This window comes from Daucus carota, chromosome 5 (assembly GCF_001625215.2).
Source record: "Daucus carota subsp. sativus chromosome 5, DH1 v3.0, whole genome shotgun sequence".
NCBI lineage: Eukaryota > Viridiplantae > Streptophyta > Magnoliopsida > Apiales > Apiaceae > Daucus > Daucus carota.
Window position 1 is genome coordinate 33,041,066 of NC_030385.2, and position 27,940 is coordinate 33,069,005.

The 27,940-nt window shown below is 36.3% G+C and overlaps 9 protein-coding genes across 10 annotated transcripts; 8 read left to right on the forward strand and 1 right to left on the reverse strand.

Annotated features, from left to right (window-relative positions):
- Positions 1-1,114: 1,114 nt before the first annotated feature.
- Positions 1,115-2,057, forward strand: LOC108220112 (protein LIGHT-DEPENDENT SHORT HYPOCOTYLS 5). The gene has a single exon (XM_017393787.2). The coding sequence runs from the start codon at positions 1,340-1,342 to the stop codon at positions 1,964-1,966; it is 627 nt and encodes a 208-aa protein (XP_017249276.1). The 5' UTR covers positions 1,115-1,339; the 3' UTR covers positions 1,967-2,057.
- Positions 1,642-6,467, reverse strand: LOC108220113 (mitochondrial import inner membrane translocase subunit TIM22-4). Of its 2 annotated transcripts, none has more exons than XM_017393788.2 (4): positions 6,166-6,467; positions 5,313-5,503; positions 5,027-5,099; positions 1,642-4,267 (listed from the first exon to the last, which is right to left on the reverse strand). In XM_017393788.2, the coding sequence occupies exons 1-4, from the start codon at positions 6,323-6,325 to the stop codon at positions 4,185-4,187; spliced, it is 507 nt and encodes a 168-aa protein (XP_017249277.1). In that variant the 5' UTR covers positions 6,326-6,467; the 3' UTR covers positions 1,642-4,184. The 2 variants fall into 2 exon arrangements, with proteins under 2 accessions (XP_017249277.1, XP_017249278.1); XM_017393789.2 differs by having other exon boundaries at positions 5,293-5,503.
- A 4,158-nt stretch (positions 6,468-10,625) lies between these two features.
- LOC108222436 (LOB domain-containing protein 12) lies at positions 10,626-11,665 on the forward strand. The gene is made up of 2 exons (XM_017396356.2): positions 10,626-11,120; positions 11,234-11,665. The coding sequence occupies exons 1-2, from the start codon at positions 10,965-10,967 to the stop codon at positions 11,609-11,611; spliced, it is 534 nt and encodes a 177-aa protein (XP_017251845.1). The 5' UTR covers positions 10,626-10,964; the 3' UTR covers positions 11,612-11,665.
- A 2,117-nt stretch (positions 11,666-13,782) lies between these two features.
- On the forward strand, positions 13,783-15,693 carry LOC108220805 (UDP-glycosyltransferase 87A1). Its single transcript, XM_017394665.2, has 2 exons — positions 13,783-14,397; positions 14,696-15,693. The coding sequence occupies exons 1-2, from the start codon at positions 13,893-13,895 to the stop codon at positions 15,574-15,576; spliced, it is 1,386 nt and encodes a 461-aa protein (XP_017250154.1). The 5' UTR covers positions 13,783-13,892; the 3' UTR covers positions 15,577-15,693.
- Positions 15,694-16,277: 584 nt separating this feature from the next.
- Positions 16,278-18,032, forward strand: LOC108222459 (UDP-glycosyltransferase 87A2). Its single transcript, XM_017396378.2, has 2 exons — positions 16,278-16,898; positions 17,022-18,032. The coding sequence occupies exons 1-2, from the start codon at positions 16,394-16,396 to the stop codon at positions 17,897-17,899; spliced, it is 1,383 nt and encodes a 460-aa protein (XP_017251867.1). The 5' UTR covers positions 16,278-16,393; the 3' UTR covers positions 17,900-18,032.
- A 389-nt stretch (positions 18,033-18,421) lies between these two features.
- Positions 18,422-20,124, forward strand: LOC108222492 (UDP-glycosyltransferase 87A1). Its single transcript, XM_017396410.2, has 2 exons — positions 18,422-19,048; positions 19,145-20,124. Exons 1-2 carry the CDS (start codon positions 18,559-18,561, stop codon positions 20,023-20,025), a joined length of 1,371 nt encoding a protein of 456 aa, XP_017251899.1. The 5' UTR covers positions 18,422-18,558; the 3' UTR covers positions 20,026-20,124.
- A 339-nt stretch (positions 20,125-20,463) lies between these two features.
- LOC108222405 (UDP-glycosyltransferase 87A1-like) lies at positions 20,464-22,305 on the forward strand. The gene is made up of 2 exons (XM_017396321.2): positions 20,464-21,089; positions 21,301-22,305. Exons 1-2 carry the CDS (start codon positions 20,513-20,515, stop codon positions 22,176-22,178), a joined length of 1,455 nt encoding a protein of 484 aa, XP_017251810.1. The 5' UTR covers positions 20,464-20,512; the 3' UTR covers positions 22,179-22,305.
- Positions 22,306-22,868: 563 nt separating this feature from the next.
- On the forward strand, positions 22,869-24,813 carry LOC108221611 (UDP-glycosyltransferase 87A1-like). The gene is made up of 2 exons (XM_017395477.1): positions 22,869-23,364; positions 23,924-24,813. The coding sequence occupies exons 1-2, from the start codon at positions 22,869-22,871 to the stop codon at positions 24,811-24,813; spliced, it is 1,386 nt and encodes a 461-aa protein (XP_017250966.1).
- Positions 24,814-25,000: 187 nt separating this feature from the next.
- LOC108220703 (uncharacterized) lies at positions 25,001-27,889 on the forward strand. Its single transcript, XM_017394550.2, has 2 exons — positions 25,001-25,924; positions 27,409-27,889. The coding sequence occupies exons 1-2, from the start codon at positions 25,148-25,150 to the stop codon at positions 27,622-27,624; spliced, it is 993 nt and encodes a 330-aa protein (XP_017250039.1). The 5' UTR covers positions 25,001-25,147; the 3' UTR covers positions 27,625-27,889.
- The last annotated feature ends 51 nt before the right edge of the window (positions 27,890-27,940 follow it).

Sequence of the window (27,940 nt, forward strand, 5' to 3'; positions counted from 1 at the left end):
CCGATTAATCCTTATATATATTTCTTAATCAAAGTATATATGATAAATTATTAAAATTTAAAATATTATGTTACTTTAAATCTGAATAATTATAGAGTTTATGAATATAGTAAATATATTAGTTACTAAATAGCTAATATAATAATAATTAAATATTAAATAATATTTTAATATTAAAATAATCCGATTTTCACTCCGATTAATCCTTCCGATTACTCCCCGATTTCCGATTAATCCTTGATTCGATAACTCAACCGATTAGTTCCGATTCCCGATTTTTGTAACACTGCATGCCTCATAGGAAAAAATTCAGGATAACACATAATATGTCCGTGTTGATTTCGCGTCAAGTTAAAATCACTTAAAATTGAATAAATAAATTTTTTATAATTTTGATATAAAATTTCAGTTTCAGGTCAATTTTAAGATAATTTTCACATTTTATCTCAATAAATCAGATTATAAATCCGGCTCCTATCACTAAATGATCAAATACTAAATGAAAAGTAAGTATTTTCGTTTGATTAGACATGGGTAAATAAATTTCTTAATTAGGAAGGGAAAGAGATTGTTATTACCGAACAAATTACTTTGTAATCAAATCTTCAACAACGGCCCACCACGTGAAGTGAAATATTTGAAAAAAACAAATCTAGCCATTCTCTACTTTCTTCTGCTTATCTTTTACGAAAATGACGCATCATCAACCTATGTCGGGTTTCAGGGCCATTGGTGTCCGAATAAATGTACATACAATCTTTACCATCATAAATTTATTTTTAAATTTCATTTAAAAGAATCACCGTTACAAGAAATTAGAAACAGAGGGAATATATATTAGGTGATAGCTGTCCAGCTTTGAATATTTTCTTTTCAAGTCTCTGGGTCATTTTCTGTATTAAAGGCACAACTGGATATAATCAAATAAAATGAAAATAATAATTGCTAAAATAAATAAAATTCTAGATACAAATACATGAATTTGAAATGGTGGTTTTCATCTGTCTTTGGATTCTCTCTCACAAGTCACAAGTGAGTCTGTCTCAGTCACTCACTCACTTTAAATTTTCACTCATTTATTGGTTCATGCATATCTTTTATTTTGTTTATTTGTATTGTTCTCCTATCATTTTCATTTCCCACTCTCCCTCTATCTCTTGCTATTTCAACCCTCAGAACAGTAGCATTAGAAAAGTAAAAGGCTCAAATAATCCCAGATATCTTATGAAAGCAATATATAATCCTTTATTCCCCGTGACAAATCCCCCCTTCTGATCCCCACTCTAGGTGACAAGGTTCATGCACATATGCATATTTTCATTAGGTACTTGAAAACAAAATGAGTTCAGCACCTGCAGCAGGAGGAGGAGGAGGAGGAGGAGGGGGAGGAGGGGCGCCATCGCCGTCTGCTGTGACTCCGACAGCAGATGGAGGTGGATCAGCAGCAGCGCCGCTGAGTAGGTACGAGTCACAGAAGCGGAGAGACTGGAATACCTTCTTACAGTACCTGAAGAACCACAAGCCTCCGTTGACACTAGGCAGGTGCAGTGGTGCACATGTGATTGAGTTTCTCAAGTACCTGGACCAGTTTGGGAAGACTAAGGTGCACGGGGCAGGGTGTCCGTATTTTGGACACCCGAATCCTCCTGCCCCTTGCGCCTGCTTGCTCAAGCAGGCGTGGGGTAGCTTAGATGCCCTCATAGGCCGCCTCAGGGCGGCCTATGAGGAGAATGGAGGCCGCCCTGAATCCAATCCATTTGGAGCCAGGGCGGTTAGGATATATCTGAGGGAAGTTAAAGAAAGTCAGTCCAAGGCCAGAGGCATGCCTTATGAGAAGAAAAAGCGGAAACGGGGGGTCACTGTGAGAGCCACGCCAGGTAGCTCCAATATACAGGCAGTTGAAGCTGGAAGTGTGGATGTTAGTGGCATGATTACTGCTGCCACACCTTCTACCTCCACACTGTAGTTTGCTTAATATTCACAAAACTTTAATTTGCATCATATCTTAGTTGCTTAAGTAAAACTATGAATGGTAAGATTATCTTATTATGATTTCAGTATAACAATCTAAATGCTCAGTTTTTTTCTTGTTGAAATTCTCGTGTCTAAATTCAGTATTCCGAAATTTGACTATATGCAGGTAAAATTTTAACAGCTAGATGATGCTTAGATTAGTAGACCTAATTACTTAGGAGATCTTGAGCATATACTGGAGTTTATAATTTAGAACCTAAACAAGTTCAGTTACTAGAAGCCTTTGTGATCTATAGGACCAATAAAAAATATACAGGATAAAAGAGTCAGTATTGCGATAGCCGCATTCACACACACAGACACTCTACTTATGATGAAACTTGAAATATCGATGCCGTTAGTTTTGATTAAGTTTCAACTAACAGATTACTCAAGTAGCTACAAAGCTCTCCTGTATCGATCAGCAGAATGTTAAAAAAAAAATTAAGATTGAAACCAGCCTATCTACCTTAAATCTGATAAACAAAGTGATCCTGACTAAAACAATTGTTAGGTGTGGATTCTTATCCTGTAATACATATATATATACCTGGAGTATGGTAGCATGGCTCTGTCTTTGGCGACAAGGTTTCATTTCTATCAAGTACGTGTGAAAGGTTCTTTAACAAATATAATTAGTCTCTTAATCAAGGTGGCTGCTTAACAGTCATGCCATTGTTTATTTAGCAACAACAACTACTTAAATGTCTTAGATAGTGAAATGCGAATGTCTACAACAATACAAGCATTCAATTATGCTAAACATTATGATTTAAATAATATAACTGATTACGTAAAATATGGGTCAAGCTACAGAGAGTATTAACATAATCTGTACTCATCGTCAATTCCTAAACATTATGCTTTAAATTTGGGTTAAGCTACAAAAGTAATGACAAAATAGTATCTCAGAAATCATGTGTTTAACTAGTACTTTAACTTGATTAGTATCTAACAGTTCTGCGGAAGAACTGGGTTTAACTAAACAATTCTGATTCAGTGTGCATGACATTCTCTATTCAAACTCTTGTTCAAGAAAGCACAATTATACGAGTAAATTTACCTGAGTATACTTACAAGTACATATATACAGCTGCACTTAATATGGTCCCCTGCGCAGCTTGGTGCTGGCCCGGGACACTCATATACACCAGGATACAAAAATTATGAACGTGTGTGTGGCTGTATGTATAAACAGAGATTAAAAGTTTACACGTGGGTTCAATGTCACAGACTTGAGTTCTCAGGTGCTGAACTCTTGTATTTTTGTGAATATTGGGTCCTCGTCACATCTATTCTTAGATTGAGATTGATCATCCATCCTCCCACTCTCATGTTTCAATACCCCCCCTCCTGATTTCACTGGGTTTATAGTTGCGCATTAATCACTCCCTTTATATATGTATCATAAGTCCCTTTCTCTTCTTTAGAGCAAAGGCCCTATATGTATGTACTTATAGACATACAGTGCTCATTTTTATATAGCTTAAATTAATCTATAACTCATGTCTGCTAATTTGTTTTAACTATGAGCATGTAGGATGTTGATGAAACAGTTATATCAGAGGTTAAAAAAGATAAAAAGCCATCACTTCAGCCTAGAATGCATGCTTCTCCAGTTCATCTTCTGTTTACTTATCTCTCAACATTTAAAAGATAATATGTACACTTCAAATTTGTTAGAGTCGCAGATTAACATTAACATTGAGAATACTAATCTATTGTGTAAATAGATTATGCACGTTTGAAGAAAGCTGAGCACTAATGCTAAAAAATCAGAGTCCTGGACTGCAGCCTGATAACGCTCATGCTACGGGAACATTAACATACGGAGAAACTATTGCAAATAGGCAAAGTAATTTAGAAGGCATGGGTATATATAGATATTGTAGGCAACAAACTGTAAAAACAACCCTGAAAATTATGACCTTAAATGGCTGAGGGGCTTAATTATACTAAAAAAGAGTAAATCATGATTGCATCATATCAGACAGTTGTTGTATTCCATGGACATAACTGATAACAACATATGCATTCTTTGTGGGCAGTAGACATGGGAGCATGAGATTTGTAATATATGATATATAAGAGATGAACTACTTCTACTTTTGTTCCAGGTTGAGTTAAGTTGATGCCTCTGTGAAACTGGTATATTAATGGGTACCTAATCACTAGTGTCTTTCCAGAAATTTCTCTATCAGCACTGAGAATGCAGCAAAGCCTGCACAACCAACACATGCAGCCTGTGGTCCAGCTGAAAAATACAGAACAGCTACATCAGAGCTTATATTTCAGGGAATAGTTATGAGGACTGCAGGGGTGTATGACTGTGTATTAGTATGCACCAATAAGCTAGCCTGTTATCACATAAAAATGTTGTACCGGTTCACAAGGCTCATGCGTTGGCTTGATAGCACATGATATCAGTAAATTATTTATTTAATTGGAATGATAAAAAAAATGTATCTGACCTTGGAAAGAACTTGCGATCAAACCAAGACCCGATAATTACTTTTGTGTTGATAGATTTAAAGGTAAGAAAATGCCGGAATGGTGGGAGAAAGTTTAGAAAACAGTAAACATCAAACGGGCCATGTCAGTGAGTTAGAGTTTTGTCTCGTTCCTTTCATTTATCTAAAGCACACCATTAACATTGTTATCTGTTGTCTTCTCTTGTGTCATGATATGGCGGAGGATATGCTTGTTTTTTCAATATCAATATCAAGGGTCTGTATAAACTATTTTTCATGGCACTGCAACATGATGTAACACTAACTTTGATTAAATCATAAAACTATGATATTCTGGAAAACTTTGGCATGATTGTGTATATGTATATTTTATTCTGTTGAAACATCCGAAAGACAGAGGAGGATATTACCAACTCATCATAAAATATTAACCTCCATTGTGCTGCTAGATAAGCAACACATTTAACTTCAAAACTATGACCATGAGAATCTACAATACCAGTAAATCGTTAAGAGTTGAAAGTAATTATATAAGACATTACCTTTTGCTGACAGCGCCCCTCCGGTTACACATCCAGCAACAACTGTGTTTCCCATGTCATGTTTTGCACGAGCCTACAAGACAAACGAGAAAAGTACCAAAAAGAAGTGACTCAACTGAATTTTCCATTAATCATCTAATTCAAATTTATGAAGATAATAAACAACAAAGTAGTGTTCTTTATATGACAGATATATATAATCCCCACAACTGATTGTTTTCTTTCGCGCCTGTCCCTTCTCATAGACAAAATAAAACTTCACATACCAATCGAATAAATGAATAACCTTCTCAACAACACATTCAGCAGCCGAAAAAATTAAGCCCATTACAGCAAAAGCCTTACAAGAACCCCAGCTTCTGCTACCCATCTGCTTTGCAGTATAAACAAATTGTTGTCTTCCTGTCATTTGGTCCTGCATTATAGGATTGTCTAAAGCCCCTAGAAACAATCCCATGAACAACCCAAGGCCACCTCCTATACACATTAAAACAGCACAAGATACACAGAATCATCATCACGATACAACTTAACACATCTCTTCATTCATAGAAACCATCTAATTCCAGTATTAAATTTGCCATTATTTAGCCTTAAGTTCAATTTCAATCCACAAATTTAAACCAGTGCTCTATCCCAAACAATGTTCATCCGATCCATTCATCTTATTCATGTTTTCACAAATTTAATCACACAAATTTTGCACCCTATCATATTCATTGATCCTCAACTATTATCTCCTATATATGTATGTTTCAATCATCACATTTTTGCCGCTACAACAACCTACTTTCATTCTACCAAACTGAACAAAATGTAATCTTACATGAGTAGAACTACAAGTACCAATACAATATAAAAAATATATAAACAACCAATAAACATCATTAGTGATTATATAATGATCCCCGGCAATCTCTAGTTAGCAACAAATTATACTTTATATTGACTCAAGGAGAATAAAATTCATAAATCGCGGATTATTTGCTACAATAATCACTTGTAAGGAATTTAGACCCTTTTTATATATACCCGCATTGTGGTATTTTAGTCCGCTCTCGAATTGAACCATAAACAAAACTCGAATAAATAAAATGAGTCGAAAAGTAATCTAGTGAAAATTTCAAAAAGAAACAAACCCATGACACCACTAACGACGCTACGAACGCCACAATTATTCCAAATATCTTGGCCTCGAACTTCTTCGATTGTCGGCAATCGTATCGGCTCCACTGGAGGAGGTGCAGGAGTCTCTATCGCCGTTTTATTTGCTTCGTTATCTGAATTAGTACGGCTCATTGTAGCTGCAGTGCAGTTGTTACCGGTTTGATAAATTATGAAAGTTTTATTTGCGTGTATTTAAATTACAAGATAACAGGTGAGAGTGCCGCCATAAATAACATTTTTGTAAGATCATCGAGTAAGGGAAAAGAAAGCAGGTCTTGTGCTGTCTTGGGCTATAAGTTAGCGTTTTATACTTTTATTTATTTATTTCTGCATACTGTGTGGTCCACATGAATTATAAATTGGGCTGGGCTACAAGTTATGAATAATATGAGTTTGGGTGGGGAGTATATATGTGTAGTGAATTTATATACGGATTTTCCTGCCGAGGGCCCATACCAGTAACAACTTTTAGGTAGGCGTCGTATTGTTATTGGTCCAATAATAATAATAATAATAATAATAATAATAATAATAATAATAATAATAATAATAATAATAATTTCTTACATGCATGAAAATTCAAAAGAATCAAAATACTAGTGCTAGTTTGGTTGGATGTAGGAAGTAGCTTCCAGAGATATTTACACTTCCCTTCCATAAAAACTACCTAGGAAGTTTAATAAACATGTTTGGTTGACAAAATTATATGAGAAATCTAATAAACATATTTGGTTGATAAAAGTGAATTCTATACTAATTATGTTCATTATTTTGTTTAACCAAATTTTAAATTTATTATTAATAAATTTTGAATAACATTTTTATCCTTTAATTTATTATAAAAATAATTTGATCAATATTTTTATATATTATTATTTCTTATTATAACATTGACCTAAGATATATTTTATATAACTATTTACATATTAATTTATTAAACAAATTAAGTATTCAGTTTATTCCTGACTTTTGATATTTATAAGATTTTGACAAAATAATATTATTAATATGTTGTCATTTTCTTTTTATTATTTTATTAGATCAAATGAACATATTCTATAATTTTGTTAATGAAGAAATACAATTTAACAATTATATTTTGAGTTACATAAAATAACAATACTAATAACAATCCTATAATTTTTTGAAATTTACTAATTATTTCTACTATTATATGTGTCAATATATTATTTTAGAACAATTTAAGTTTTTTCATTAAATTTACGTGTGTCCCACAATAATATTTTAAGTTGCACATAATGAATAAATAAATAAATTATAATTATAATTTTTAAATTTAATTAATTATTATTAATATTATATGTATTAGTATATTATTTTAGAGTGGATTATGTAGTTTTATGTTATATTACAAAAAATTTAAATTAGGTGCGTGATGCAGGAAGTCTGAGTAACCGAGGGGGGAGTAAGTAACTTCCTACGTTCTACAGCTAATGAAACTTCCAGCTAATGTAACTTCCTGGTGACTTCAACTTACTGTATTTTAAGTCAACCAAACAACTGCATATATGAACACTTCATAGGTATTTTAAATACCTAACTAATTTCCGATCTACCAAACGACCTCTAAAAAATTAGGAGTTGTACACACTAGAAGGACCCATTTATATAATATAAAATGAGTTCATGAATCTGAAAATTCTTAACAAATTTTCCAGAAAGATATTCGGCAAACAAATTAGTTATTGTTATACTTTATTTTTTTTATCGAAAAAAAAGTATGACACATTAGTGAATATATTAAAAACTCACCTTTCACAACAAAAAATTGTTCATATTTTAAGTAATCGTTGTTACTTCAATATTAACTGATATAACTCATGATGTACCTAAGTTGGATTACTCGAGATTAGTATTGAAGTAGAATAAACAAAAATTCTAGATAATTTACCTAATCATTCTGAAACAAATTTTATTTAATTCGTCCCTCTTTAGGTTTCATACAACTATACAAGTGACCGCGGTGTTAGGTAAAATTATAACATGTATAAATTAATTATAATCTTATAATTATTTAAATAAATATTTCAAATTACAGAATTATCTCTCCAGCATTCGTGATATAAAAAAACTTTGTACTCACTTACTCACCAGCCTAGCTAGCTGGTCTAAACATCGAATGCAAATTTCAAAATGTGAAGATGATTTGACTGTGAGATAGGGTGGAAATGTTCATATATACTTGTTGTCTCTTTAATAAAACTGAAAGTCAAACGAGATTTCAGATTCTGTAAGAAACACATGTATGTTTAATTGTGTACACATATACATTTCTTTTAATTAATTAAGTTTAAGGGTGTGGCGAATTTGCGAGATACACATAACAGTAATATACTATATCTTCCTGTTTCCATTCATACAGTAGTTGACAACTAAGCCTAGTACTCCCTCCGTCCCTCTGATTTCTATACATTTTCTTTTTCGGGATGTCCCATTCAATTCTATACATTTCAAAACTTTCCCAAAAGAGTATACTTTTATAATATAAAAATCCCACTCACTCACTACTTCCATCTAGGGGTGTCAATGGATCGGATCTGGATCGGATCAGACATGATCCATATCCTGATCCGTTTAATTTTACCGGATTCGGATTCGGATCGGATTTCAACCGAATTTTTTAGAGTGTGATCCATATCCTAATCCGTAGGATCACGGATTTTCGGATCGGAGCTCCGCTCCGTTTATATTTAAACAAAAAAAAAATTTCTTCACTTATAAAAATTTGTTGGAATCACTTATAATAAAAATTTATAAATTCAAAATGTAGTGTTTTAAAATACAAAAATACACTTGTTCAAATATTACAAGTCTTTAATAAATTCCGGGAGTTTAGGATTGAGAAACACTACGTTAATTTATATATATTACAAATTTTCTAATAAAATATGAGAAACTTAAAATTGAAATAGGTTGTACTAATGCAGTTCAATTATCCAAGTTCAAATGCTATTTAATTTTATTTATTTATTTACATATGTAATATCTTAATAGAGCGCGCGCGCGCGCGCACACACACATATATATATATATAAGTCGGATCGGATTTTTTTCGGATCGGATCGTATTAAATCCATATCCTATACATATCGGATCGGATATTTTCCGGATCGGATTTTTTTCGGATCGGATATTATTTTAGGTGATCCATATCCGCTCCGTTAGCTCTTGGATCGGACCGGGTCGGACCGGATATCCGCTCCATTGACACCCCTACTTCCATCTACTTTTTCAAATCTATCAATTAAATATGCATGGTCCCACCACTTTACCTACTTTTCTTTCTCTTTCTCATTACTTTATATTATTTTATACACTTTTCTTAGCGTCCGTGTCCATTCCAAACGTGTACATCTCCGAGGGACGGAGGGAGTAGCATTTTATAGTATTAATAGATGAGATGAGATTACTCCCTCTGTCCCATTTAATTGTATACGTTTCTTTTCAACTGCTCGACACGCATTTCAATGCTCTTACAAAATATAGTTCCGCAACTTATTTTTGAGATTTTCTTTTTCTGAATAAAAATATAACATCCAAACTTTAATTCAGAAAAAGAAAATTTTAAAAATAAATTACACAACTACTTTTTACGGGAGCATTAAAGTCCGTGCCGCGTCCTCGTCCCCCAATGTATACAACTCAGGGGGACGGAGGGAGTACATATTAATAGGCCTGGCAATTTGACACGTAACACGCTAACACGAAACGAAACGACACGAAAAAAATGGATACGGGTTTTGATTTTCGATACAAGAAACACGAAAGTACACGAACACGAAATTACACGATAGATTTCGTGTCGGATATGGGTTTTCATTTGGGGTACACGAAATACACGAAAGTACACGAAATATTTGTAGATTATATTTATTATATATATGTAATGATATATTAAATATATAATTGAGTATAAAGTATATATTTATATGTATGTGTGGATATATATTGTAGATACATTAACAAATTTATAAAGAATTGTATACAAGTATAATATATATCATTCACATTTACTAAATTTATAAAGGAAAATATATATTAAATCCATTTTTTGATTAAAAAATATATTAATATTTTTATATATAATATACACGAAAAGTACACGAAATATACACGAAACGATTCGAAACGGATACGGGTTTCAAATTAGGTACACGAAATTAATAACGGGCGGATACGGGTTTCACCTTTGAGTACACGAAACACGAAAATACACGAAACGAAAGTATACGAAACGAAACGATTGCCACCCCTACATATTAATACCGGAAGAGTCAAACAAGAACATGGAGACTTGTAAACCTACGTAGCATCCTATCACGCGCCAAGGCGGTGGTCAACCTCACAATGCTGCTGTACGTATTACAAAAGTTGTCCGTATTGCCCTTGCACGCTGCTGTAAGAACCAAGTCGCAATTGTCCTAGAGTGTAAATTTCAAAGTGTTTCTAAAGTTTTCTTCAAACTCAGAGTACTTGAATTTCAAATTTCTCTCATTCCACACAACCTTGCGACTTCTTGTTAGTATTTGTCTAATGAGCTTCTTGATTTAATTTGTATACAATTGATTCATTTCATACTTTAATGAAGCATTCTATATGTCCCTACAATCTTGTCATTCTTTTAAGAAGCCATACTTTTTGCTCTGCAAGCCAATTGTTCCTTTTCTTCCTATAAAGGCTCTCCTTGATTTCCTCCGTAAAAGTATATTCAATCTGGTTGTGTATATTTAGCAGTTATCACAACACTAACATGGTAGGAGCCTCGCCTTGTGCCTCGTGTAAGTTGTTGAGACGCCGCTGTGCCAAGGACTGCATCTTTGCTCCTTACTTCCCTCCTCATGACCCTCATAAGTTTGCCATTGTTCACAAAGTCTTTGGTGCTAGCAATGTCAGCAAGATGTTGCAGGTATCCTCTCTCTCTCTCTCTCTCTCTCTCCCTCCCCCTCTCTCTCTCCCCCTCTCCCTCCCTCTCTCTCTCTCTCTCTCTCTCTCTCTGTGACATGGCTATATCTGTTGCAGGAGATTCCAGTTGAACAGAGGGGAGATGCAGTGAGCAGTTTAGTCTTCGAAGCAAATGCAAGATTGCGAGACCCGGTTTACGGATGCGTGGGGGCAATATCCTACTTGCAAACTCAAGTCTCTCAGCTACAAATGCAGCTTGCAGTCGCCGAAGCAGAGATATTATGTTTACAGATGCAGCAGCAGCAGCAGCAGCAAAGTCAGCAGCCCAACATACCAATTACAGCACAACAGATGATGATGATCCCTGATGACAAATCACTTCATCTATCCACAAATAATTTCGACTATAGCCTTCAACAGCAGTACCTTAATTTCGGTCCTACTAGCAATATTGTCATGCAAGATCCTCCTAAGAGAGAGTCTCTCTGGACATAACTAGCTAGCTAGGTCGAATCAATCTTACAGAAATGCTCAACTATTTCTATATATATTTATTCATATCTTTCTTAATTTAACATGATTTACGTGTCCCGTTTCCTCTTTATTTACATCTAATCTACATTATGAGTCTGTTCGAGACGCTATATGCATCACTGCATGTAAAGAGATATGGGATATAAAGAGATAGTTAATTACAATATAAAAACAAAAGTGTGAACGAAGTTCTTTAAGAATGTGAGAAAAATGATAGGAAGTCAACTGGATCATGCATGTGAGATTTAGAGTATAAGTGTAGTTAACGTTGCCTAATTTATTGATCACAAATGGAAGTGACGGTGCTGTCTCTGACATTAAAAGTAAATGGACTTATCAATTTATAATTGATGCTTGCCACTAGGATATATATATGCACATACGATGCAGTTCTAAAGCTAGTTCCTAGTTATGAATTTGTAAGTTGATAGTGTATGTATTCGTTAAAGATCGGTCCGACACAGTTCAAGTTAATTAAGTTGTAAACGAGAAAGAATCCAAGCTAACATATAATCCCAAGTATAGGTACATATATGTGATTGTATCGGTAAATCGAAGTAATTTTTATATATATTAAATATGTATAGCAAGATGACAAGAGCATCTTCAGCTATAAAACCTAGTTAGCTGCATGTTTATTACTCTAATGGCCTCACTTGTTAGATATATTTTTATCTACAGAAAAATAAGCACGCTATGCGGTCGTTTCGTTCATGCTTTTCTCGTATCAGTTATAAGTTTCGTTCATTCCAAACTCATACATGATGTTTGGTTGAAATTTTTTTTGCTTCAAACTCATACCTCAAACCTACATGGTATGAGATTCTCATACCCAGGGGAGGAGGTGGGTATGAAACATAGGTGCGAGAAATCAAATTTTTTTTCTTTAATTTCATTTTTATTTATATCTTTAAATTCAATTTATTAGTGCCAAATGAAATTGATGACTCAAAAATATAATAAAAAATTATTTCAAAATTTTTTAAATTAATTATAGTTAATCACTTAAAAATATTTCAAATCAGATGTGCTCATTCTAGCACTCAACCAAACACATGATATTAAAAATGATACCTCAACCCCATACCATCTTAACCCGATTCCTCATTCCAACCCCATACCCTCATACCCACTCTCGAACCAAATGACACCGACATCTATTTGAATGAAAGCCCGTCATTTATATTTCATCCACATCAGCCTCTTCTCAAACTTATACACCTATTCTCCTTTATAATAATTATATTAAGTATATTACTAGTTTAGTTTTATATTTACATTATTTTATTTTTCTTTTAAATGTAGATTTTAATAAATTTACTTGTTAAGCTAATAAAGTAAATATAATTATAACTTCTTGAAAGTTGAATAAACTATAAAAGACATATTTTATTATTTATAATAAAAATATTATACATATATATATATATGTGTATATATATTAATTTTTAGATATAATGTATGTTTCTCATTTTTAAAATTTACATCCATTTTGAGCTATATGAATATATATTTTTTTGATATGAAAATAATTTTATATGTTTTATCTAAAAAATAGAAAAGTTTATTTCAAAACAAGAATAAAAGGTGCAAAACATATAATTTTCACTACGTCTATACACTTGTTGATATCTAATTTTTAAATTTATAAAATAGTATTTTTAGTTTTAAAAATTATCTTATTTTTAAATAATTTAAAGAAAATTTGGGAATGAAATTAAATTTTAAAAACTATATAATTTGCATTATAATTTTTTTTAATTAAATAACATATATTCTTGTATAAAAACTTGATTTGATTATATCTAGACAAGTATTTTTAGGGGTGACAATATCAGACATGACCCGAAACCCGACTCAACCCGAAACCCGATTTACTGAGATAGAAACCCGAAAGTGACCCGAAAATCACCTGAATGACCCGAAATTAGAATTTCATTTCTAATAACTTTAATTTTCAATTTTATTCAATTTTTAATAATTTTAGCTTGACCCGAAATTGACCCAATTGCTGACACGAACACGACCTGTTGCCTGAAATTGTCACCCCTAATATTTTGGATACCCAGTTTGTTTGGGAAGGTCGCTGTGAAATTATTATTTTTGTTGGGGTATCGAGATATGATTTGTTTGCGCACCTGCTTTTCCTGCTCACTAAATTCGCGCACCTGCTTTTCTGCTCACTAAACTTTATAAAGTCACGACCCCTGCACATCATCGTACCCAATATCATATCTCCTCCATGGAGTTCACAACACCCAACTCCCAACCGTCCATCCGCCGCCGAGTAGTGGCGCTGCCATTTCCCGGCAGAGGCCACATCAACCCAATGATGAACCTCTCCATGCTTCTAGCTTCCAAGCACCCCGATTTCCTCATCACCTTTATCGTCACCGAGGAGTGGCTAGGATTTCTAGGCCCCGAAACAGACCTTCCACCCAACATAAGTTTCGGCACCATTCCGAATGTCATACCATCTGAGCTGGTTCGAGCCGCTGATCATCCGGCCTTCGTCGAAGCAACGCTAACCAATATGGAGGAGCCAATCGAGCAATTACTTGACACGCTTGGTTCGCGGCCTGTGGTAATTATTTATGATGTTTTTCTTGGTTGGGTACCTGGATTAGGCAGAAGGAGGAATGTTCCTGTGGCTTCACTTTGGCCAATGTCTGCCACTGTGTTTTCGATGTTTAAGCACAATCATCTCCTATTGCGAAATGGGCATCTCCCAGTAACTAATTTGTCAGGTTAGTTGTCTAGTTAATGTATATACCCGGAGACGAATCTAGTAAGAAGCACGAGTGACATTGTTTCATTTGGTCATCCTTTACAAAATTATAAAAATGCCTTTACAAAATTTAATAATATACAAATGCTTTCCGAAAATTTGTTACGTGCCTCCAAGATATGAATCAGTCCTCCCCTGCATTTACTCTGTCTGTTCCTGAGTACATGTCAATTTTATTGACTAGTTAAATTGACTATAATTTGATTAAAATTTATATTTATTATATAAATTTTGATGTGTTGTTTTCTTAAAACTAGAGCAAGGAGAAAATGAGATAGATTACATCCCTGGAGTGCCTTCATCGCGTGTGCTTGATCTTCCCACGCCATTTTATGGAAGAGGTCAGCCTATCTTACATAGAGCTCTTGAAGGTGTTTCGGTGGTGCAAAAAACAAATTTTCTTTTACTTACTTCTGTCTACGAGCTCGAACAGCAAGTCATTGATGCTTTGAGAGCTGAGTATTCCATGCCTGTCCATGCCATTGGTCCTGCCATCCCTTACTTCAAAATCAGACAAAATTGTTCAACTGAAGATGAAGATGTCCCTGATTACATCAAATGGTTAGACAATCAACCTGATGGTTCTGTCCTGTACATTTCTCAAGGGAGTTTTCTGTCTGTTTCTAGTGATCAACTGGAGGAAATTGTTGCGGGGGTTCTTGATAGTGGAGTGACGTATTTCTGGGTAACAAAAATGGAATCTTCTCGGATTAGTAGTGGGAACGGGTTGGTTGTGCCTTGGTGTGATCAGTTGAGGGTTCTGTGTCATCCTTCGGTTGGCGGCTTTTGGTCACATTGTGGATGGAATTCTACTAAAGAAGGTGTGTTTGCGGGTGTTCCCATGCTTACTTTGCCTATAATGTGGGATCAAATTACAAACAGTAAAACTATTGTGGAAGAGTGGAAGACTGGATGGAGAGTGAAGTGCCGAAGTGCAGTTGAAACAATAACGACGAGGGATGAAATTGCTAGACTTGTAAAGAGGTTTATGGACTTGGAAAGTGATGAGGGGAAAGAGGTGAGGAAAAGAGTGAGAGAATATAAGGAGATAGCTCGCCAATCTACAGCAAGAGGCGGATCATCTGACATTGCTCTTGATGCTTTCATCGACAACATTTTGCAAACCAAAGTAGATTAAAATTTTCTGCCTAATTGTTACCAGAATAGTACCAGATTATTCGAATGGTAATTGTTTAGTTATTGTTTCTAAGAATAAACTATTAAGGTTAATACTAAATTGCCCATGTTCTGGTCAGCTCCATGTTTAGATATCTGAAATTCTACTCTTAAAATTTTTCTATAATTATCTATGAAGTAAATTTATTTCCATGGCTGAACTATAGCCAGAAGGCTATGACTACGTAGCAAGAAACAAACAATTAGTCGCTTAACTGTAACCTGGATGCTCTTCTGTTCAATTTTTGTAATTAATCATCTCCGAAATATAAAGGAAGAAAACAAGGGCGATGAGAACTAGACTTGACACTAGTGGATTCATGGTACTCTCGGGCGAGGTTACAGTATCCGGACCTTCTTCTGGGAATAGTCACGTTCTTTGCAGAGTTTACATTCCTCGAAAGCTACAAGCATTTGAGGAGGAACCATGCGCATTGATTATGTTTTTACTTCAGTAAGGGTGCTAACGTCATTTGACATGACATCCTATTTAACGGTCTATTGAAATCGTTCGGATGCTAATGGGGTGCCCGTATTGGACTCGTTCGGATGCTAATGGTGGACTCGTTCGGATGCCCCTCTCTTTAGATTCATTTCCTCATTGAGGTAGTTTAAACTTCTGTATCTAATTAATGTTTGCCAACTAAGGTCCGACTATATTAAGAAAATTTGGAACAAATCCAATTGAAGATACGTTAGATTACAAACCTCCAAAAAAACTGACGTTCAGCATTCAAATTTACAACTAGTTCTGCAGACCATCCTACTTTTCGTCTGAAATGGGCTCTACTTCCGGAGACTCCCCACCATCCATCCAACGCCGCGCAGTGGCGATTGCATATCCTGGAAGAGGCCACATCAACCCCATGATGAACTTCTGCATCCAACTAGCTTCCAAGCAACCTGATTGGCTCATCACCTTTGTTGTCACTGAGGAGTGGCTAGGATTTCTAAGCTCCGAAACAGGGCTGCCACCTAACATTAGTTTCGGTACCATTCCTAATGTCTTACCATCTGAGCTGGTTCGAGCTGCTGATCATTCGGGTTTCTATAAAGCAATATTAACGAAGATGGAAGAGCCGGTGGAGTGCTTGATTCGCCAGCTGGACTCGAGGCCTCTGGTAATTATTTACGATTATTTTCTGTCTTGGGTACCAGGGCTAGGGAACAAGAGGAATATCCCGGTGGCTGCACTTTCTCCGATGTCGGCTCGGATGTTTTCGATGTTCATGCACCATCATCTTCTTGTACAAAATGGTGATCTCCCAGTTCACAACATGTCAGGTTAGTTTGAAATGATTTGCAATAATTTTATACTTGCTATATATTAAAATTGCAACAAAATTTGTACATTTGATAATTTAGTTTGTGCTTTGTCTCCTCATTTTGATTTGAATTCGATTAAAGAGCAAGGAGAGAATGAGGTAGATTACATTCCTGGTGTACCTTCGACTCGCGTACTAGATCTTCCCTCATCATTTCATGAAAGTGGTCAAGCAATCCTGCCTGGAATTCTTGAAGCTATGTCAATGGTGAAGGAAACACAGTGTATTCTATTTACTTCCTTTTACGAGCTTGAACAACAAACCATCGATGCTCTGAGAGCTGAGCTTTCCATGCCTGTCTATGTCATTGGTCCGGCAATCCCTGACTTCAAACTCAAACAAAACTTGTCGACTAATATTGATGCCCCTCATTATATCAAATGGCTAGACAATCAGCCTAATAATTCTGTCCTGTACATTTCTCAAGGGAGTTTTCTTTCTGTTTCAAGTGTTCAATTGGACGAAATTGTTGCTGGGGTTCTTGATAGTGGGGTGAGATATTTCTGGGTAACTAAAACGGAAGCTTCTCGGGTTAGTGGTGAGAAGGGGTTGGTTGTGCCCTGGTGTGATCAGTTAAGAGTCTTGTGTCATCCTTCTGTTGGCGGTTTTTGGTCACATTGTGGTTGGAATTCTACTAAAGAAGGTGTGTTTGCTGGTGTTCCAATGCTAACTTTCCCTATAATCTTTGATCAAAACATGAATAGTAATGCCATTGTTGATGATTGGAAGACTGGATGGAGAGTCAAGAGATCAACTGCAGTTGAAAAGTTAGTAACAAGGAACGAAATTGCTGGACTTGTAAAGAGGTTTATGGACTTGGAAAGCGAAGAAGGGAAAATGATGAGGAAAAGAGTGAAGGAACTTGAAGAGATTGCTCGCCAAGCTACTGCAGAAGGCGGATCATCTGAGAATGACATCGATGCTTTCATTCAGGACATTTTGGAATCGGACAGGGATTAAGCTTCTCTGCATGTTTGCCAGATGAACACCAGATTATTCGAATAAATTTCAGTATCATCAGTTTATTTGTGTTAACTCCCTTTACAGGAGACTGAAAACATTAATCTTGTCGAAAGCAAAACATTACTTGTTTATTCTAAATGATTATCTGCCCTTGCAAAATATTGCTCTAGATTAAGTTTATCTTTCATGTTTTGAATTTCGATACCTTGACCAAGTCTGTTCAATTCTTGTTATATTGTTGATGTCTGAGGCAAAGTTATTAGTATGCTTAGTAAGACTGTCCCAGTGCCATTGAGGAGCTTGCTCTGAGACTTGATACCTTAGGCACGGGCCTCGTCTGCATCTACCCTTATGTTAAACGCCTGCCAGTGCTGAGAATCAAGAGCATATCGAATATTTTTTAATGAAAACTCTTTACTTTAAATGTATCTTTTGGATAACATCAAACAGACAAATAGGTAACGCCAAAGTTTGCGTTTATTAGAGCAAAGGCAGCATGATTTGAAGAAAACGAGAAGATATGCAGATACTCAGCAACTACTTGTTCATTATTAATTTATACTGCACAACAAGTGGAACTCGATAAACAAGCTCACAGAGTCACTGTAAGTAAATAAAATCAAACAATCTCCTCATTTCCACACTCATCGGGACCAATGCCAGACTTGAAACCAGTTACCACGGCTCACCTGGTGGCTGTACCATTTCCGGGCAGAGGCCACATTAATCCTCTGATCAACTTCTGCAAAGTACTAGCTATCAAGCGACCTGATATAATAATAACCTTGGTTGTTACTGAGGAGTGGCATGGGCTGTTAATCTCTGAAGAGGTGCCACATAACTTAACTTTTGGAACGATTCCTAATGTCCTGCCGTCTGAGCTGGTCCGTGCTGCTGATTTTTCAGGTTTCTTCGAAGCAACATTAACGAAGATGGAAGAGCATGTAGCACGACTAATTGACCACTTGGCTTTGCGGCCTATGCTGATTATTTACGATTTCTTTCTAATGTGGATCCCAGAAGTAGGGAACCGAATGAATATTCCTGTAGCTTCATTTTGGCCAATGTCTGCTACTGTGTTTTCGATGTACCAGTATCGTCATCTCCTTGTGCAAAATGGCCACTTTCCGGTAACTAACTTGTCAGGTTAGTTAAAAATGAAATTACATAATCTCCACATTCATACTGTTATACTGTTATATTGGTTTTTTGTTTGTAAATTTGGCATTTGACTAAATACAGAGCAAGGAAATATTGAGATAGATTACATCCCTGGTGTTCCTCCAACACGCGTACTAGATCTTCCATCACTATACTATGGTAGAGGTCAAGATATCCTTCATAGACTTTTTGAAGCCCTTTCACAGGCAAAAAAGGCACAGTATTTTCTTTTCACTTCAGTTTATGAGCTCGAACACCAAGTTATTGATGCTCTGAAAGTCGAGTTTTCCATGCCTGTCTACACCATTGGTCCTGCCATCCCTTACTTCAAAATCAAACAAAGCTGTTCTGCTGATAATTATCAAGACATCCCTTATTATATCAGATGGTTAGACAGTCGGCCTAATGATTCTGTCTTGTACATTTCTCAAGGGAGCTTTCTTTCGGTTTCTGGTGATCAAATGGAAGAAATTGTTGCAGGGGTTCTTGATAGTGGAGTGAGCTATTTGTGGGCAACAAGAATGGAAGCTTCTGTGATTGATAGCGCGAAAGGGCTGGTTGTGTCTTGGTGTGATCAATTAAGGGTCCTGTGTCATCCTTCTGTTGGCGGTTTCTGGTCACATTGTGGGTGGAATTCTACCAAAGAAGGCGTGTTTTCTGGTGTTCCAATGCTCACGTTGCCTATACTGTCGGATCAGTTTACAAATAGTAAGACCATTGTGGAGGATTGGAAGACTGGATGGAGAGTCAAGAGGCGAACAGCGGTTGAAGTATTGGTGACAAGGGCTGAAATCTCAAGACTTGTCAAGGGGTTTATGGACTTGGAAAGTGATGAGGGGAAAGAGATGAGGCAAAGAGCGAAAAAACTTGAGCAGATTTGTCGCCAAGCTACAGCAAAAGGTGGATCATCTGAGAATGCCATTGATGCTTTGATCAGCAACATCTTGCCTGCACACAATTAGTCACCAGCCTTCTCAGTTTAATGTTTTTTCTAAACCTCAAGATTGATAATAATTAATTAAGTTCCTGGTCAATTTTGATGGTGATCTGGTTTTTAGAAAATTAGTGTAATTGTATTTGCTAACAAGATTCAGTGGAATAAGGGGACGGGGCTGTCACGCATTAATATTATGACAATGGGCAAAGATTACGTTTATCAAAGCCAAAGTAACATGATTTTAAGAAAACGAGAAGCGATCTTGACCAATAAAGAGCTAACTTGTTCACTTTCTTGTCAAGTGTGCTGCTCTGTAACCAAGCTCATTTAAATATTTTGGAGTTGGATTCTTTCAGGGAGACTCCTGACTCGATGTTGATAAAATTTGGAACGAGGAAAGAATGAAATGAAAAATTATAAAAAAAATAAATTATGAAGAAAGAAAATTGTACGAGAAAATAGTGACTAAAAATGAGTGAGACTAAATTTTTAATGATGAAGATTGAGGAAACATGACGAAGAAATGGAATTTCCCAATATATAAGCTCCCTAAATATCATCTGATTTCTCATCGATCTTTACAACTTACGAGAATGGGGTCGACGTTAGGGTTGGAAGCAGCTCTCACTGCTCACTTGGTGGCCATACCATTTCCAGGCAGAGGCCATATCAACCCTATGATAAACTTCTGCAAGATGCTAGCAACTAAGCAACCTCATTTTCTCATTACCCTGATTGTTACCGAAGAGTGGCTCGGTTTCTTAAGCTCTGAGACCAAGCCACCGGACAACATTCAGTTCCAAACTATCCCCAATGTCATTCCTTCTGAGCTGGTTCGTGCTGCGGATCATCCTGGCTTCATCAAAGCTACTTCTACAGAAATGAAAGCTCCTGTTGAGCTGGTCATAGAGGGCCTTCAGCCTAAGCCAGTGGTTATATTATACGATCCTTTTTTAACTTGGGGCTTGAGTATACAGGGGAATATTCCTACAGCCGCGTTTTGGCCAATGTCAGCTACGGCGTTCTCCATGGTCTTGCACTACCATCTTCTCTGTCAAAATCGCCATTTGCCTCTACTCAATTTATCAGGTCAGTTCAGAACATGTGCACATTGCTTAACTTCAAGTTTTCACACATTGCTTCTACTTGTTCAAGTTTTGCTTTCTTCAACTTGTTCCTACATGAGGTATATTTGAAATGTCGAAAGTTTAATGACTAGTTAGATTAGAACTACTACTGATATACCAGCAATGGTCATTCTGTTCATTTTTCCAATATTATGTTAAATGTGTGTTTGTAGAACAAGGAGAAACTCAGATAGATTACATTCCTGGGGTACCATCAACACGAATTCTTGATCTTCCAACGCCATTCTATGGAAAAGGTCAACAAGTCCTGTACAAATGTCTTGAAGCTGTTTCATGTGCACAAAAATCAAACCATCTTCTGTTTTCTTCGATCTCTGATCTTGAAGAACAAGTTATCAATTCTCTCAAAAGTCAGCTTTCACTGCCAATCTACAATATTGGTCCTGCCATACCGTACTTCCAAATCAAATCCACTACATGTAATAACCAAGGTGTGCCCGGTTATATCAAATGGTTAGACAATCAAGCAGAAAACTCTGTTTTGTACATTTCTCAGGGAAGCTTTCTTTCTCTCTCCGATGATCAGGTGAAAGAAATTGTCGCTGGAATTCATGATGCTGGTGTGCATTATTTATGGGTTACACGCATAGAGGCATCTAAAATTAATGGTGGTAATTCTGATAGGGGAATGGTTGTGCCATGGTGTGACCAACTGAGGGTCTTATCTCACCCTTCCGTGGGAGGCTTCTGGACGCATTGTGGATGGAATTCGACTAAAGAAGGTGTCTTTGCTGGTGTGCCAATGATAACTTCACCATTGGCGTGGGATCAAGTTCCCAATAGTAAGATGATTGTTGACGATTGGGGGGCTGGTTGGAGAGTGAAGAGAGAAACAGGGGTCGAAACACTGATGAAAAGGGATGAAATTACTATGCTTGTAGAGAGGTTCATGGACTTGGAAAGTGTTGAAGGAAAAGAACTAAGGAAAAGAGTGAAACAACTCAAGGAGAACTCTCAAAAAGCTACTGCACAAGGTGGATCAGCTGATCATGCAATTCATGCTTTCATTAGGGACATAACAAAATATTAAAACCACTAGGCAAGTTACTTATCTATCGTAACCTTTATTGTGAATGTATCCAATGATGATGTGGGAGAAGACATGTAATTTTTATTCTGATGATGTGGGAGTAGACATGTAGTTTTAATTTTTATCATCGCGCACTATTTTAGATAACTATTTCAAAATGTTTAGATAAAGGGTTGGTTCTGCACTTGTGCCATGGTGAGTCAATTATATAGTTAAACAAGCTAGACAGAAGCTGTTCATACAAAAATCTTTTGTCAGCCCATCAGCCAAGATATATAAAACTTCAAGTGCATGCATATTGAGGAAAGTATAAAGAAGTGGTAAAAGAGTGTGAAAGATTGTCTCTTGAACTCCTCATCCTTACGAAAATGTCTTGAACGAAATATAGCAAACTCTCATAAATTTAGAATTACACGAAATATAGCAAACTCTCATAGATTTAGTATTAATTGTTACCTGAAATTCTATCTATTGTTAGTGTTTCATCCAGTGGACCGGTGTCGTTGTTCTCTTTCCAACTACTGACTAGAAGTGAAAGGGGCTGTGTAAACATCAAATTCATCTTACAATGTATGGTCCATATTTCATACCAGTAGCTTCTGGTTTCTTCTGTAACACATTTGGAGGATCTTTTGCTTATATATTGGCTCCCTTTCTTTATATCATGCAATGTTCTCCTTTTCACCAGCCATGGGATCAATTTTAGACTTGGAGCAAGCTCTCACTGCTCACTTGGTGGCCATACCGTTTCCTGCCAGAGGCCACATCAACCCTATGATAAACTTTTGTAAGCTACTGGCAACCAAGCAACCCGATATACTCATAACCTTCATTGTTACTGAGGAATGGCTTGGTTTCTTAAGCTCTGGTACCAAGCCACCTGATAATATGCAGTTCCAAACTATCCCCAATGTCATTCCTTCTGAGCTGGTTCGTGCCACTGATTATTCGGGCTTCCTAAAAGCTACGTTTACAGAAATGAAAACTGCTGTTGAGCAGGTGATAGAGGGGCTTCAGCCTAAGCCAGTGGTGATATTATACGATGCAATTTTAAACTGGGCCTTGAGTATACAGGGGAATATACCTACAGCCGCGTTTTGGGCAATGTCAGCCACGGTGTTCTCCATGTACTTGCATTATAATCTTCTCTGTCAGAACGGTCATTTGCCTGTACTCAATTTATCAGGTCAGTTCAGTACATGCTTCTACTTGTTCAAGTTTTTCTCTATTTTTATTCTCTCTTATAAAATATTTGCAAATTTACGGATTTCAGATTAAAATCATTCACTTTCTCCATACCAGTGAGTTCAGTTTGCAGGTTATCTATTATATAATTGTATCAAGTTATTAAATTGCAGGCTGCATCATTTTAAAAAATAAAAACAAATATATCTGAAAGAGGCCCGATTTTAGTTGAGTTGTATCTGTTTGTTTTTAAAATGCATGTTTCTATATAAGGTTTATGTATCATTATTAAACATCTTTTTCTCTTGTGAATGTTTAGCTTTTTGCATAGAAACAAATGACACATATGGGAGAGGTCTAGTCGTTAGGGAGTAATAAACTAAAAAGGGAGAATTAGACAGCAGATCATGACTAATCTCACTCAAATGCAACTGATATGCCAGTATATTACTACTCCCGAAAACGAAATTCTGGAAAGATTGATTACTAAGATTGCTTATGTTAACAATGAGCATTATGTTCATTTTCCAACTATTATGATGTTAAATATATATTTGCAGAACAAGGAGATAATCTGATAGACTACATACCTGGGGTACCATCAACACGAATACTCGATCTTCCCACCTCATTCTATGTAAAAGATCATGAAGAAGTCCTGTACAAATGTGTTGAAGCTGCTACATGTGCACAAAAATCAAACTATCTTGTGTTTGCTTTAATCTCCGAACTTGAACAACAAGTCATCGATTCTCTCAGAAGCAAGCTGTCGGTGCCAATCTACACCATTGGTCCTGCCATACCTTATTTCCAGATCAAACACAATTTTCACAATGACCAAGGCGCCCCTGGTTATATCAAATGGCTAGACAATCAAGCAGAAAAATCTGTTCTGTACATTTCTCAGGGAAGCTTCCTTTCCGTCTATGATGATCAGCTGAAAGAAATCATTGCTGGAATTCATGAGGCCGGTGTGCATTACTTATGGGTTACACGCGTGGAAGCCTCTAAAATTAATAGCGGTAATTCTGACAGGGGAATGGTTGTGCCATGGTGTGACCAGCTGAGGGTCTTGTGCCACCCTTCCGTGGGGGGCTTTTGGACTCATGGTGGATGGAATTCGACGAAAGAAGGAGTCTTTGCTGGTGTGCCAATGATAACATCACCACTGAGATGGGATCAAGTCCCGAATAGTAAGATGATTGTGGACGGTTGGGGGATTGGTTGGAGAGTAAAGAATGATACCGGACTTGAAACAGTGATAACAAGCAATGAAATTGCAGAGGTTTTAAAGAGGTTTATGGACTTGGAAAGTGCTGAAGGAAAAGAATTGAGGACAAGAGTGAAAGCACTCAAGGAGATCTCGCAAGAAGCAGTTGCAGAAGGTGGATCAGCTGATAGTGCAATTTACGCTTTCTTAAGGGACATAACGAAATCTCAGAGCCATTAGCAAGCTCCCTATGAATAGCAGAACCTCAAGTGCACTGTAATGCTAATCTGGTTTCTTCATACAAATATGAGGCTATGTATGTATTTACACATAATAAATAATTTGGTAATTATTGAAATTTATATGTTAAATAAAAATAAATAGCAAATTTAGAATAGGACTTGAACAGAAACTATAAAAACAGGGGTTGATCACACGTTTGACTTGAACTGCCCAAGCATCTTGGAAGCCTTCTGTCTTAAACTAGTTGAATATTCTCCGCTCCATATACAATTTCATCCGTACTGTTAGTCTATTACTATTGCAGAGGATCATTAAGCTAACCCCTAATTTAATGGCTACTAACGCCCCCAAATTCCAGAAACCCGAACTCTTACCCGCTCCGAACCCGCCCAATTACCACCCAGAAACCACCGTATCGCCGCCCTCGCACGACGGCCTTCACTTCTACCAGTTCATGATCGCCGGCTCGATCGCCGGAATGGTTGAGCACATGTCCATGTTCCCGATTGACACAATCAAGACCCAGATGCAAACCCTAAATTCGTGCCCAATTAAGTCGGTTTCAATTCGCCATGCTCTTACTTCAATTTTTAGATCTCAGGGTCTTGGTGGATTCTACCGTGGCATTGCTGCAATGGGTCTCGGTGCTGGCCCGGCTCATGCGGTTTATTTCTCTGTATATGAGAATTGCAAGACTAGGTTTTTGGGGTCTGGGTATAATGATTCTTTGGTACATGCATTGTCTGGTGTTTGTGCTACTGTTGCTAGTGATGCCGTGTTTACGCCAATGGATGTTGTTAAACAGAGGTTGCAGATGAGGAATAGTCCGTATTCGGGTGTGTTGGATTGTGTTGGGAGAGTGTTTAGGGAAGAAGGGTTTAGGGGGTTTTATGCTTCGTATAGGACTACTGTTTTGATGAATGCACCGTTTACTGCTGTCCATTTTGCTACTTATGAGGCGGTGAAAAAAGGGTTAATTGAGGTTAAAGAGGAGAGTGGTGAGGATGAGAGTTTTGTTGTTCATGCTACTGCGGGTGCTGCTGCTGGGGCGGTGGCTGCTGCAATTACAACTCCCCTTGATGTTGTTAAGACTCAGTTGCAGTGTCAGGTAATTTCATTCTTTTTTCTATTTTTAACGTTTATCTGTGATGCTATGGTATATGATGTGTTGATGTGTAAATCAATATAAGTGTGGCATCATTTAGTTAGTTACTTCTGTCGTTTAAATGATTTTGTATTCTTGTTTATTATTAAATTTGGGGTAAAGGAATCATTTTTAACAGTAAACCTTGTTTAGGTAGTGTAATTGTTAGTCTTACTTGGTCATCCCTTATCTTGAATCTTGTCTCTGTATTTAGTTTTGTACAGGATTGTGTCAATCATAGACTCGCTCACATGTTCCTTAACTGAGGGTTGGACTCTTGTCTTTTTATTACCTAGAGGAAAGGGGTAATAGCTGTTGTGCAATGTGTTGTTGTATTCAGTTCAATTATCTCTATATTGAAAATGTTAATGTTTTACGTTGTAGCTATTTGAAAACCTAAGAACTATATGAGTTTGACAGCAATTTTTATAATTTTTTGGAGTTGGGTGCCAAGGTTATAAGATTTCTTCTGGTTTGTGATTAGAAATATAGTAGCCTGGTAGGACTTCTACAAATTATGTCGGCGTTAATTTACTTTAGAAGTTTGACATGTAGATAAAGAAAATTAAATTTGAACGAGTTTATTGAAAATATATGCTGTAGCATAACTTTTGAGTCTACAAAGACCCTGGAATTTTGTAAAGTGTCAAACTATAAATTTAAAAAAATTCAATATGTACATATCTAAAGATGTTTGAAACAACAAATCATGTTAGCTTCTATTCAAACCAAGGTGGTCAAATTAGCGTTATTTGGTAAAACAAATCTGTATCTGTTTTAGAAAATTAAAATGGCTTACTGCCACACAAAGTTTAATGCGTACACGGAATAGGTTTCTACAAAAACTACTAAATTACTGCCACAGACAACCGGAAGTGGAGGAGACTTTGGACTATGGAGGGTACTAGATGTTGTTCATGAATATCCAGTGCTTGGCACATAAATTCATCTTAGCCAGCTGAATAGGTGCAAAGACCAAATGAGTTTCTCAGTTATTATAGATTTAATTGCAGTCTGACCATCATTAGGAGCTCTGCAGACAAGCTATAAGTCTGAAATTTGGTAAGATGTACTATTCTTCTTATTTAACGATGATATCTGCAGTTTTCTACTCCACATATTCATGTATAAGCCCAAACATATATAGACCATGAATTATAATGGAGAACTGCAGCATGACACGGCTGTAAAGGACCTAACCTGATAAATTAGTATTCACTTTTTTCCTAAAAACAATATTTGCATGGTTATTGAAAACAACTAATGTAACACTATTACTTTCAGTATAAATATTTTTATATTTCCTTAATCTAGAGTTCTCTTCATGTAATGTTTTGGCATGTATCTGTGTAAAGTTACTAAAATATGATGTTGCTATCCTAGGCTTGTTGATCTGATGCTATAAAGTTCATCTATTGTGATCTCAAATTAAGCTGATACTTGTGCAGGGTGTCTGTGGATGTGACAGATTTATAAGTGGGTCAATAACAGATGTTATCAGAACTATAGTAAAAAAGGATGGATATCATGGCTTAATGAGAGGATGGGTGCCGAGAATGCTCTTCCATGCTCCTGCTGCCGCAATCTGCTGGTCTACCTACGAAGCTGGAAAATCATTTTTCCAAGAGTTCAATAGTAGTAGGAGCAACAAGAACACGAGCTAATCACCTGAGAGGCATATACTTTTGTTTGATTGATAAATAGAACAACACCAATAGAAGATGGGTGATGAAAAACTCTTAAGCCTTTCACATGCCGCAGCAGCTCAGCATTGCCAGAGAATAGCTGGGATTGGAGTCTTGGAGATGATAAGAGAGAGCTTTAGCTTAAAATTTGTATACCTTTTTAAATTTTTAGTACATATCAGCCAATTGGTTTAGTTTATTTGTCCTCATTTTTCTGTAAGGAAGTTCCATTTTGCTAGCATAATTTAATCTTCCCCAATTTTTTATACCAAAATTCCTGTCAGATTACCAAAAC

What these genes read in the sequence shown, in the direction of transcription:
- LOC108222492 (XM_017396410.2), top strand. Translation starts at nt 18,559, where the DNA reads ATGCCAGACTTGAAACCAGTTACCACGGCTCACCTGGTGGCTGTACCA. An exon ending in TCCGGTAACTAACTTGTCAG is followed by an intron (nt 19,049 to 19,144) that starts GTTAGTTAAAAA and finishes GACTAAATACAG; the next exon opens with AGCAAGGAAATATTGAGATA.
- LOC108221611 (XM_017395477.1), top strand. Translation starts at nt 22,869, where the DNA reads ATGGGATCAATTTTAGACTTGGAGCAAGCTCTCACTGCTCACTTGGTG. An exon ending in GCCTGTACTCAATTTATCAG is followed by an intron (nt 23,365 to 23,923) that starts GTCAGTTCAGTA and finishes ATATATTTGCAG; the next exon opens with AACAAGGAGATAATCTGATA.
- LOC108222436 (XM_017396356.2), top strand. Translation starts at nt 10,965, where the DNA reads ATGGTAGGAGCCTCGCCTTGTGCCTCGTGTAAGTTGTTGAGACGCCGC. An exon ending in ATGTCAGCAAGATGTTGCAG is followed by an intron (nt 11,121 to 11,233) that starts GTATCCTCTCTC and finishes TATCTGTTGCAG; the next exon opens with GAGATTCCAGTTGAACAGAG.
- LOC108220805 (XM_017394665.2), top strand. Translation starts at nt 13,893, where the DNA reads ATGGAGTTCACAACACCCAACTCCCAACCGTCCATCCGCCGCCGAGTA. An exon ending in CCCAGTAACTAATTTGTCAG is followed by an intron (nt 14,398 to 14,695) that starts GTTAGTTGTCTA and finishes TCTTAAAACTAG; the next exon opens with AGCAAGGAGAAAATGAGATA.
- LOC108222459 (XM_017396378.2), top strand. Translation starts at nt 16,394, where the DNA reads ATGGGCTCTACTTCCGGAGACTCCCCACCATCCATCCAACGCCGCGCA. An exon ending in CCCAGTTCACAACATGTCAG is followed by an intron (nt 16,899 to 17,021) that starts GTTAGTTTGAAA and finishes ATTCGATTAAAG; the next exon opens with AGCAAGGAGAGAATGAGGTA.
- LOC108220703 (XM_017394550.2), top strand. Translation starts at nt 25,148, where the DNA reads ATGGCTACTAACGCCCCCAAATTCCAGAAACCCGAACTCTTACCCGCT. An exon ending in AGACTCAGTTGCAGTGTCAG is followed by an intron (nt 25,925 to 27,408) that starts GTAATTTCATTC and finishes ATACTTGTGCAG; the next exon opens with GGTGTCTGTGGATGTGACAG.
- LOC108220113 (XM_017393788.2), bottom strand. Translation starts at nt 6,325, where the DNA reads ATGAGCCGTACTAATTCAGATAACGAAGCAAATAAAACGGCGATAGAG. An exon ending in CTGAATGTGTTGTTGAGAAG is followed by an intron (nt 5,100 to 5,312) that starts GTTATTCATTTA and finishes TTTGTCTTGTAG; the next exon opens with GCTCGTGCAAAACATGACAT. An exon ending in AGGGGCGCTGTCAGCAAAAG is followed by an intron (nt 4,268 to 5,026) that starts GTAATGTCTTAT and finishes TGTATTTTTCAG; the next exon opens with CTGGACCACAGGCTGCATGT.
- LOC108222405 (XM_017396321.2), top strand. Translation starts at nt 20,513, where the DNA reads ATGACGAAGAAATGGAATTTCCCAATATATAAGCTCCCTAAATATCAT. An exon ending in GCCTCTACTCAATTTATCAG is followed by an intron (nt 21,090 to 21,300) that starts GTCAGTTCAGAA and finishes GTGTGTTTGTAG; the next exon opens with AACAAGGAGAAACTCAGATA.
- LOC108220112 (XM_017393787.2), top strand. Translation starts at nt 1,340, where the DNA reads ATGAGTTCAGCACCTGCAGCAGGAGGAGGAGGAGGAGGAGGAGGGGGA.